General features: G+C 40.5%; 2 protein-coding genes and 4 non-coding genes across 7 annotated transcripts; all 6 read left to right on the forward strand.

The window, feature by feature from the left end:
* Window positions 1-383: 383 nt before the first annotated feature.
* atp5if1b (ATP synthase inhibitory factor subunit 1b) lies at window positions 384-1972 on the forward strand. Its single transcript, XM_040200151.2, has 3 exons — window positions 384-692; window positions 1243-1355; window positions 1500-1972. Exons 1-3 carry the CDS (start codon window positions 624-626, stop codon window positions 1639-1641), a joined length of 324 nt encoding a protein of 107 aa, XP_040056085.1. The 5' UTR covers window positions 384-623; the 3' UTR covers window positions 1642-1972.
* Window positions 1973-2588: 616 nt separating this feature from the next.
* On the forward strand, window positions 2589-5467 carry rpl13a (ribosomal protein L13a). 2 transcript variants are annotated; one of them, XM_078090004.1, is made up of 7 exons: window positions 2589-2834; window positions 3376-3448; window positions 3736-3801; window positions 4009-4110; window positions 4571-4656; window positions 4838-4897; window positions 5213-5467. In XM_078090004.1, the coding sequence occupies exons 1-7, from the start codon at window positions 2589-2591 to the stop codon at window positions 5420-5422; spliced, it is 843 nt and encodes a 280-aa protein (XP_077946130.1). In that variant the 3' UTR covers window positions 5423-5467. The 2 variants fall into 2 exon arrangements, with proteins under 2 accessions (XP_077946130.1, XP_040055980.1); XM_040200046.2 differs by having other exon boundaries at window positions 2611-2752.
* On the forward strand, window positions 3578-3659 carry LOC120833463 (small nucleolar RNA Z195/SNORD33/SNORD32 family). The gene has a single exon (XR_005714332.1). It is a non-coding gene; the product is annotated as a small nucleolar RNA Z195/SNORD33/SNORD32 family (small nucleolar RNA).
* On the forward strand, window positions 3850-3933 carry LOC120833457 (small nucleolar RNA Z195/SNORD33/SNORD32 family). Its single transcript, XR_005714326.1, has one exon. It is a non-coding gene; the product is annotated as a small nucleolar RNA Z195/SNORD33/SNORD32 family (small nucleolar RNA).
* Window positions 4405-4478, forward strand: LOC120833466 (small nucleolar RNA SNORD50). The gene has a single exon (XR_005714335.1). It is a non-coding gene; the product is annotated as a small nucleolar RNA SNORD50 (small nucleolar RNA).
* On the forward strand, window positions 5011-5084 carry LOC120833465 (small nucleolar RNA SNORD50). The gene has a single exon (XR_005714334.1). It is a non-coding gene; the product is annotated as a small nucleolar RNA SNORD50 (small nucleolar RNA).
* Window positions 5468-9731: the final 4264 nt, after the last annotated feature.

Genomic DNA, 9731 nt, shown 5'->3' on the forward strand with positions numbered 1-9731 from the left:
ATAATAAATGCTTTCTTTTGTCCATAGAATGATATAGTTATAATATCAAGTATAAACGTCTGGAAAAAAAATACCGAGGAAAATAATGAAGATGTAAAAACAATTTGTAACAAAGAAACCGTTTAAGAATGTTCCTTTAACTGGTAAACAATACAAAGTATACAAAACGTTAGATATGGATTGGTGACAAATTTGTATAAATAGATTATTCAATACCTTTAATATATTGATTGCTTGAAGAAAATACAAACATTCTAAATCTGTTTATGGTAAAGAAAGTTTTCGTTCATCCGAAATCAACACGATGTCATTAGTCACGTGGCGAACGTGCTGATTCACGTCGGCTTTTTTGAGACCATACCATTTTGAAACCGCGACACGGTGTTTTTGATTAAACTAAATGACACTACTCATATCAACCCTAACGTTGGCAGCACATTGTACGAGGACGTATGATTCGTCCGTAATATCTCCGTGTAGACCAACGCAATGCTGGTCCTCACCCCCACACACCCCCGTGACCCCTGTCTGGCTAATAATGGTTCCGTCCTTTAGCGTACTATGAGGAGAAGGACGCGATCTCGACAACTGTCAGTGGTTGTTTTCACATGTGATTAACAAACATGGCGAGGTTTTTGAGGCCTAACATCCGGAGTTTTCTCACCTCACAGCTGAGAATGTCATCCGACCAGGTAAAACACGTCCTGGAAACACATAACACGAGCGTTATACTACTGCGTGAGCATCACTTTGGAATTAGCTTAACGTTACGTTAAATATTTTAGCTAATAAAAGCTTGCCCGAATAGTAGGTAAACCGCTGTAGACATAAGAATTATGGGTTAAGGCCAATCTGTTAACGATTTTACAGCAGTGCCTTGAATTAGAAAGGATTCATTTAACGTTAGATCACAGCAAGTTTGGTCTAAATAAAACACCAACAGTTGCATGTTTAACTGCCTTATTTGGGAAAGGAATCCAGGTGTGTGGTTTTGTCCTCTGATGTTTTGGTTGCATTGTTAAACATTTTCTGTTCTCTTCTAGCTGCCTCCATTTTCATTTAGCTAACAAAGAATCTTGTTGCACTGTTGACCTTCAGAATAGGGCCATTTTAATATTGTCCAACTGCTTCAACCTCAATCACATAGTGACACAAATTGTGTAATTTGAAGTCACTGTTTTGTTATAATAATCCCCAGAAAGCATTGCTTTCTGTACTAAACATTTCCCCACCCTCTCTCAGCTGGGCGAGCTGGGTAAAGGTGCAGGAAAAGGTGGTGGTGCTGGAGGCTCCATCAGAGAGGCCGGTGGTGCCATGGGGAAGAAGCAGGCCGCAGAGGAGGAGATGTACTTCAAGTATGCATCTCTTTTTGTTTTACAGCAACCAAATGTGCACCAAGCTCGCCCCGCTATCTATTTATTAGCCACTGACCCCCCCCCCCCCTCACTGTTTTGCTCTTCCCCCACCCACCCTCCTTCATCTGCCCCCCTACTCATAAGGCGTAAGGAGAAGGAGCAACTGGCTGCATTGAAGCAGCATCACCAGGAGGAAATTGACCACCACAAAAAGGAGATTGAACGAATGCAACGCGAGATCGACCGCCACAAGGGAAAAATCAGGAAGTTGAAGCACGACGACTGAGTGAAACCACCTGGGGGTTCCAGTATTGTCATCTAACTGACGAATCTCCTTTACTACTTATTCAGATGGCTGCATGCGCTGTGTCACCAGGACGGTCATTCAATTCTGAGTAGTTGTTCTGTGAAAGCTTGAATTATTAAAACCGTTCATTGAAGGAATTGTGTTGACCTGATTCAAGTTGTACCACTTTCTCCAGCCTTTTCCCTTCCTCTAGAGTCGGTGATCAGTAGTGTTGCATGCCAAAAACACCTAAGTGAAAAAAAACAAATATTTGTAATGCTTTCATTTGGCAGAAACTTGATGTATTAATAAATAAGTACATTAAATGGCACTGATAGCTTTTCTTTTAGATAATGAGATGATAAACTGAAGACCCAACGATTTTGAGAATCAATTACTTGTTTTTATAATTTAATATGGAAAATGACAACATTCTGTAATTTCAATTTACTGGTGAAGGTTAACCATTGGTCAGACAAACAAATAGTCTAAAGATATCTCCTTGGCCTCTGGAAACTTGTGATCAACATCTTTTATAATTTTATACACCTTTTTATGAAGGAGTATGACTAAGTGTCGCAGTGAGGGCCTTGGAGTAGTCACTCACATGGCCTGGTCATTTGTCCTTGAAGGATAGAGGTCAAATACACTGGATCCTTCCAAAACCAATTTCCCAACAAAATAAGTACCATAAGTATAACTCCATTGTGCAATACATGACCCAACACAAGTATGTTACACAGTAAAATATTTTTCTCAATTGAGCCAAAGCCTATTTGAGTATTTATATTAGACCATTACTGCCAATTTGAAAATAGCCAAACATTTACATTCTCAATTGGGAATTAAGAGAACACTACATTATATATATATATATATATATATATATATATAGATATAGATATATAGATATATAGATAGATGGATAGATGGATAGATATATTTCTATGTCAACTTCTACCTCCATACAAACGGCGGCAATAGAACGTTTGCTCACACTTCCCACGAGCAAGAAATATATATGTCGTCACTTCCGCCTACCCGTGCCTTTTAGGACGAGCAACCCCGTAGCCCTTTCTTTTCGCACATCATGGCGGACCGGTTCAATAAGGTGTGCTACCGCTGCGGAATCATATTGTCTCTTTTTGCTGTTTAGTGGAAGTTTAATCTGTCGATTTATAGATACTTTGCAGGTGATCACTACGATACTTCTTGGCGTTATCGTATATGTTATCCGTGTTACTCTTAAAACAAGATTTCACGACAGTTTTCAAACGGCTTGTAGAAGCCGAGTAACGTTGCATGCCTTCATCGTGGCAGCCACCTTAACAATTCAATGCCGCTAACATGCTACCTTAAGCCTGTTTTAGGTAGGTCGATTTACGCGCTTATATAATTGCACTAAACATACAGCTTTCATTTTGTATATTTTATTTAACGTTTAAGAAATAATCCAAGCCAAAGTCACGCTGATGCTAAGCTAATGCTAGGTCCTTATCGACACGTCCCATGCGGCATTTTTCAGAGGCACATGTCGGAAGCACGAGTTTATTGAACGTTTCAATTCTTGCTTACGTATGCGTTCCCTATTCAATGTGGGCCGAAACAAGAAAATGTATTTAAAGTACCAGTTTGATTTGATTTGCGGAAGTAATCGAGTATAGCGCTTAAAACCCAGCGTCATTTGGTGAAACAAAGCTTATAACGCTAAACTTTCTTTCTCTTAATCCTCAGGTTCTGCTGCTTGATGGCAGGGGCCACCTACTCGGTCGGCTTGCTGCCATTGTGGCTAAACAGGTTCTGCTGGGTAAGTTCCATGTAAGGATATTAAAGTAACGTTAACTTAATAACTGTTTTTAGCTAAAGCCATGCGGTGTGTTCCCATGAGCATTAACTACTGAGCAGGAGTGTTCGCAGAAGCTCTTCGTGGCCTCAGTCTGTCGTTGATGATACATTTACAGCTTTGCTTGAGTTTAACGACCATGAGAAAACTCTCATGCACTACCATCTGAGACAGAATGCAATCCCATTATTACCATGGCTGGATTTGTAAGATGTCCTCCCGCTATAACTAACCGTAATGTCGTCTTTCAGGACACAAAGTGGTGGTGGTGAGATGTGAAGGAATCAACATCTCAGGAAACTTCTACCGCAACAAGCGTAAGTAGGGTACTTATCACTTAAATTACATTAATTTTTTAATCTATGCCTGTCAGTGATGATTCCTTAACCCTGTTGTTCGAGTTTAAATGACAATGAGACTACCTTACATGCACTACCATCTGAGACATGGCATACCGAAGTGATGTCTTGTGCCTCAACGTGTTTGTTGCTGAGATTGAATGTCTGCCACGTGCCGCTCTACAGTGAAGTACCTGGCCTTTCTGCGCAAGAGGATGAACACCAACCCCTCCCGTGGACCGTACCACTTCAGAGCTCCCAGCAGGATGTTTTGGAGGACTGTCAGGGGTGAGCTTGCAATGCTGTCACAAAAATTAGATTATTGCACAACTGACAAAAGGTTTCGCAAAGTGTAAATCACAAACACTGAGTTAATGTTCTTTAGTTTATGGAGGCTTTTAATTTAACATCACTCTTGCCATATATTGTTTGGTAATGTGCAAAGGGTGTTGCTAAAATGTAGCTACGCTTCTTTTAGCGGGGCATAAAAAGAACCAAACTATAATCCTGGGTTAAATTAAAATATTATTCTAAATTGACTTCTTATAGAGGATTTGTTTATTTGACCAAGCACAAGTTCTTTGACAGTGATGAGCACTTTATCCCGAAACTGAATCCTTTGATGAGACAAACCTTTCGGATCTGATTGCTGAGTTGACTAGATTTGTGCTTGGGCAAATTCAATTTGAATAATTCAATAGTTGCTATTTGAAAACGTATTTAACCTGCACGCATTTTCTCTGACCAGGCATGCTGCCCCACAAAACCAAGCGAGGACAGGCTGCTCTGGATAGGCTGAAGGTGTTCGACGGTATCCCTCCGCCCTACGACAAGGTGATGGATCTCAATGAACCACAAAGTCCCAAACTCTGCAGTCTGTGATGTTAAACAAATACCTTACTTAACCTTGTTTGAAAAACAACTGAAACTAAATTAATTAACTGAGACATGCTAACATAGCAATGACTTGGCATACTGTTTTTTTCTTTATCTAATTACGGCTTTTGTTCTACAGAGGAAGCGCATGGTTGTTCCAGCTGCTCTTAAGATTGTGCGCCTGAAACCCACTCGCAAGGTGAGCCTCATATTTGAGTTCAGTACTGACTGTCTTTGCTATCGCACTTAGTCAATATTTGCAAATTACACAAATAAAATCTGCCGCTTAAATTTACCTGCCACAACGGTTCTTGACTATGATGAGAAATTTATCCCGAAACTGATCATCAATTGATGAGACAACTTACGGATCTGATTCCTGAGTTAAGATGCATAAAAGTTGGGCCTTTAATAAAACTAAACTTTTTTAAATGGAAGATCAAAGAATGTTCTCAATCTCCCCCTTAAATATGTGCTGCAGTAAATTAAGACCTGGCACTCGTTTCTTTGACAGTTTGCGCTCCTTGGGCGTCTGGCACACGAGGTCGGCTGGAAGTACCAGGCCATCACAGCCACGCTGGAGGAGAAGAGGAAGGAGAAGTCCAAGCTCCGCTACACCAAGCAAAAGACACTGTTCAAGTTGACCAAGGTGGCAGAGAAGAACGTTGAGAGCAAAATTGCAAAATTCACAGATGTTCTTAAACAGTATGGAGTCCTTGTTTGAGCTGCTTGTCTCTGGCCAATAAAGAGAAATAAATGTTTATACAAAGTGTGATGCTTTTTTCTTTCGGTCTTAAAAGATGGGCCTAGTTTTAAAAACTAAAACCAAGAACTGAGTCATTTTAGAGCTATAATTGCATCACCCATTCATTGGTTCTTTGATACTTTCGAAGCTCCACTTACTGCAGTCATCCTTTCTGAGCCATATCTTGTAAATGGTGAGTGCTCAATATTCTGCTCTGACAAATCAAATGTACATTGTACAAGCCAGAGGCCTGATTGAGTCTGTACAACATGAGCTGTTTGGAAGGGAAACTTTAGTGTATATGTTCGTCCATTGAATTATTCAAAGACATGACTTAGACTTCTAATGCCCAAACTAGATTGGTGTATACAGTTTTTCCAGGGACTAATATTTGCAGGTATTGTTACATTGAATGTATGACATAAAATGAATGCTCAGTATGCACAATAAAATAACAAATTCACAAAATACTAGGTAGACAGTATTGTAATGTCATGAGTGAAGGTGTAACCATATGGGACTCAAATCTCAAGTGAGGTTATATTTCTTCCCCCAGTTTGTTAAAATTAAGGTTTGAGCATACCTTTTCCAGTTATTTTGTCCAGTGCTGATAAATAAACTTCTCTTGTACCTCTTTAATCTTTATGTTGGCCTTATGTGGAACGTTATTTTAACTGTTTCACCATCTGTAACCGATGTAGCGTTGCATGAGAATAGGATTATTTTCACTGGAACTGGCGTTTAATCATGATCTGGTCACATTACCTCCTGCAGATCATCTTTCTACCAGCAGGGGGCAGTGTTGTACTAACCTTCGTGAGGTGTCATGGTAGAAATTATTAGTTTTAGCATTGGATTACAAAAGCGGTAAATTAAAGAAAATATATTTGTTTTGGTTCGCCAAAAAGATCTTAAAGTAAACTTTTCATGAACGTTATTTTAGTTTCATCTTTGAGGAACGTTTTATGGATCCACTCAATCACATCTGCGTTGGCCCGTGTGCTCGTCGAGGCAGCAATCACTAGACGTGTTCACACATTTCACTGCAGAGGAACCACTCGCCCCGCTGATGCAGCTGTAGGTTTTCATGTACAGGGCGGATCACCAAAACGCTCTGCACTTGCAATCCCAGTGGTTTGAAGGAAGAGGAACACCAATATTTATCTGTTTATTCATCTTGTGATTGTTCTTTGGACTCATTTCAAGGTTCAACGTTTTTTTATTCATGATGTCTGTCTGTGACCAATGGTTCCACACCAATAGCGATGAGTTCTCTGTAAAAGGTCAAAACATGATTGATAGGACAGGAAAGAAACGTGTTGTGCAACAAAAAACAACATTGCTTGTTACTCAACTTATCCTATTTTCGTGTCGCACAGATGCACAATTATTGTCTGAATTACAACCACCGGATGGAAATTCTTGCACCACTTGCAGCTTCCATGGTCTCCTTCCATCAAGTCAATATTTTACCTAATAATCCCACCAGCAAAACAAATAACAACCTGCCTGGCATCAGATTTTCTGCTGAACATCAACCTTAAGTAAACTCTGATAAATCTGATAAACACATGAACACAGTTTTATCTCAACGGGTCTCTAAAATACTTCAACTGAAACAATCTTCTCGGAAGCTGGAATCTGAAACGAGACAAATGCTCCATCGGGGTCCTTTAACAAAAACCTCACGATGCGCCTGCCTCTGCACCTCCTCCAAGAAACGTGTGATGTCTTCAATTGATAATGCCACGTGTGGGCTTTGTGTTCGTGTCACATGGCATTTCTTGTATTGAGGGGATTCCAAGTGATGACATCGGCGACATCGCAGGCTTTCTATATGTCTGTTCCCGCTTTTCTGTGCTCATAGATGTACACACTATACATCATATCAACGCTCCCGCCCCGCTCAGGCCCACTTAGGATCAGGCGGGATGGCGAAAATGAAGCTGCTTGCAGTGGATCGCTCTGTAATGACACAATCAGACAGTGAAAAGGCCATTACTGTCTGAAACCGGCCCCGGGCCGACTGTGGGCTCCAACAATCACAAACTAGAAACGTTTTCATCTTCCTAGTCTCCTTCCTTCTTTGCCTGACTGATGTTTGGAGATCAACCCTCTCATATTGGATGAGATTTGAAGCCAAGCTGAAACATGGAGTATACCTAAAATGCATTATTTTAATAGAAACGTCATCAGCTACTTGCAGTGTTACTTAACATACTGTCAACCTTCTTTCATGTGCATTTCACTATTTCATTGCTCTGAAGCCTGCAGACATGGATTACAGACATCACGTTCACAGCGCTGACTTCCTACTGTCAGCAATTTAACACTTTTCCGTCACGACTTTTCATGCTTATAAATGCCGTACAAAGCCTGCAGTCAGTATGTCACAAAGTGGAAGTCAGCAGGCCACGCTGAGAATCTTCCATTCAGAAAGTGGAGGCTGATTAGCTTTGTTTGCTGATATGTCCACTAATTCTACCAGATGTTACCTTGTCAATTATGTTCTAACACCTGCTGAGTCATCGGCAGCTCCCACACACTGTGTTTGGCATAGATTCTGTTATACAGAAGACGGAGGTAATCCAGTCTTTGCTTTTCTTCTTTCAAAGCTGTCAGAACCGACAGTAAACCGTTGCTGTTATTCTGTGATTTGAATGGCGACACAAAGGGACCAATGTGTGTCACTATCCTGGCAACAAAGGGAATAAAAAATAATAATAATAATAATAGTCAATGGGGAAAGTAGAAATTTCCTGCACACTATAAACCCCCCAAAAATATATACTGATTTCCCGGCATAGAATGAGTTGAAACTTTCAGGTCCCGCTTCATTTTAGTCAATCGACACTAACCTTTATTTAGCTGCTCTTGTTGTGAAACACATGCAACATTAAACCTCATCAGGTTTTTACCAAAGTCTTCATTCAACACATGAAGGTGTGAGTAATGAGGAAGATATAAAGTCTTCCCCACATGCCGGCAGGAGCTGATTAGATTTTTTGAGCCTTTATTTGACGTCTCAGCAGTGTCTCATTGCTGCTGAGTCCGTCTCAAGCTAATGCTCTCGAGTCATTATGGTACCAAAGATAGCCTTAAAATCAGATTAGCGAAAAAGGAGCACATCAGTGTGCACAGTATGAATATCATACCTAATTTATTCGTGATGAATATATGCTAAATGTCTGTGTGCGGGTTTACAAAGAGGTTCGCATATAGGAGCCCTTTTTTCTCGAAGGGTTAGAAGTTTTGCCGCTCTCTGCTGGAGTCACCCTTGAATGGGATCACATTTATTTCGTCTCAAAGGCCGGCTTTGAGAAAGTATAATGAAAAGACGAAGAGCAAGAAAAAACGATTTGGAAAAGAGTTTGGTCAAACGAGTAACAGCTCAGATAAAATTCAGAAAGACACTTTAACCGTAACTGATTGAGTCAGTTTGATCATCTTTATTTATTCTACTACCACTGAAAGTACTGAAAGAGGAATGTGACAATTATATATTTAGTTTGTCATAATATCGAGATCTACGATTCCATACCTGAACCCTCTGGAAAGTGAAGAAGTATCGGGAATACAAGTAATTCGGTTCGTAATTACTTTTCAAAAACAAGCAGAAGACGGAGATTTCGTTCGAGCATCTAAACAACCTCTCGACATGTGGTTTCACTGTGCAGCACTATAATGCATTTTCACCAACCTGAAATGGATTAGCCCTATTTATATTCACTGACCTCTGAGAGTAATTGAATTGATTCATCCAGTCATGCTGAAGTCATTACATCCATTTCCAGATAAGAGCAGCTGTGTAGCTCAGACAACACCGCTGCAGTGACAGATTGCAACTGGCTTCGCAGACGCACCGTTTGGATTCAGAAACGTAGATCTGGTAACGACCAATAACACCGGGGGCCTTTATCAAGTTGTTGTGAAGCACCTCTGACGTGCACACACACACACACACACACACACACAACGTTTACACAAGCTCATATCCCAGGACACGGTAAAGGGAGAGTGGCTCTTGCGTTCTCTGTGACATCCCATGTACGTACAAACCACAGGGTCCAGAAACAACACGGCTTTCTTCAGTAGTTTTACACGTCGGGAACCGGTGTGGTTGAACAGTCAGGAAGCGTGAAAACAAATCACTAAATGCACGTTGTGTTAGCGACTCTCACGAGGCTTCATACACTGCTTTAAAGCTGTTTGAATTAAAATCACAATGATTTGAGGGGATCGATTAATGTGGTAATGGTTTATAATGAGCTAAATAATAACAATAATA

This window comes from Gasterosteus aculeatus, chromosome 15 (genome assembly GCF_964276395.1).
Source record: "Gasterosteus aculeatus chromosome 15, fGasAcu3.hap1.1, whole genome shotgun sequence".
Classification (NCBI taxonomy): domain Eukaryota; kingdom Metazoa; phylum Chordata; class Actinopteri; order Perciformes; family Gasterosteidae; genus Gasterosteus; species Gasterosteus aculeatus.

What these genes read in the sequence shown, in the direction of transcription:
- atp5if1b (XM_040200151.2), top strand. Translation starts at nt 624, where the DNA reads ATGGCGAGGTTTTTGAGGCCTAACATCCGGAGTTTTCTCACCTCACAG. An exon ending in TGAGAATGTCATCCGACCAG is followed by an intron (nt 693 to 1,242) that starts GTAAAACACGTC and finishes ACCCTCTCTCAG; the next exon opens with CTGGGCGAGCTGGGTAAAGG. An exon ending in GAGGAGGAGATGTACTTCAA is followed by an intron (nt 1,356 to 1,499) that starts GTATGCATCTCT and finishes CCTACTCATAAG; the next exon opens with GCGTAAGGAGAAGGAGCAAC.
- rpl13a (XM_078090004.1), top strand. Translation starts at nt 2,589, where the DNA reads ATGTCAACTTCTACCTCCATACAAACGGCGGCAATAGAACGTTTGCTC. An exon ending in GATTTATAGATACTTTGCAG is followed by an intron (nt 2,835 to 3,375) that starts GTGATCACTACG and finishes CTTAATCCTCAG; the next exon opens with GTTCTGCTGCTTGATGGCAG. An exon ending in GCCTGAAACCCACTCGCAAG is followed by an intron (nt 4,898 to 5,212) that starts GTGAGCCTCATA and finishes TTTCTTTGACAG; the next exon opens with TTTGCGCTCCTTGGGCGTCT.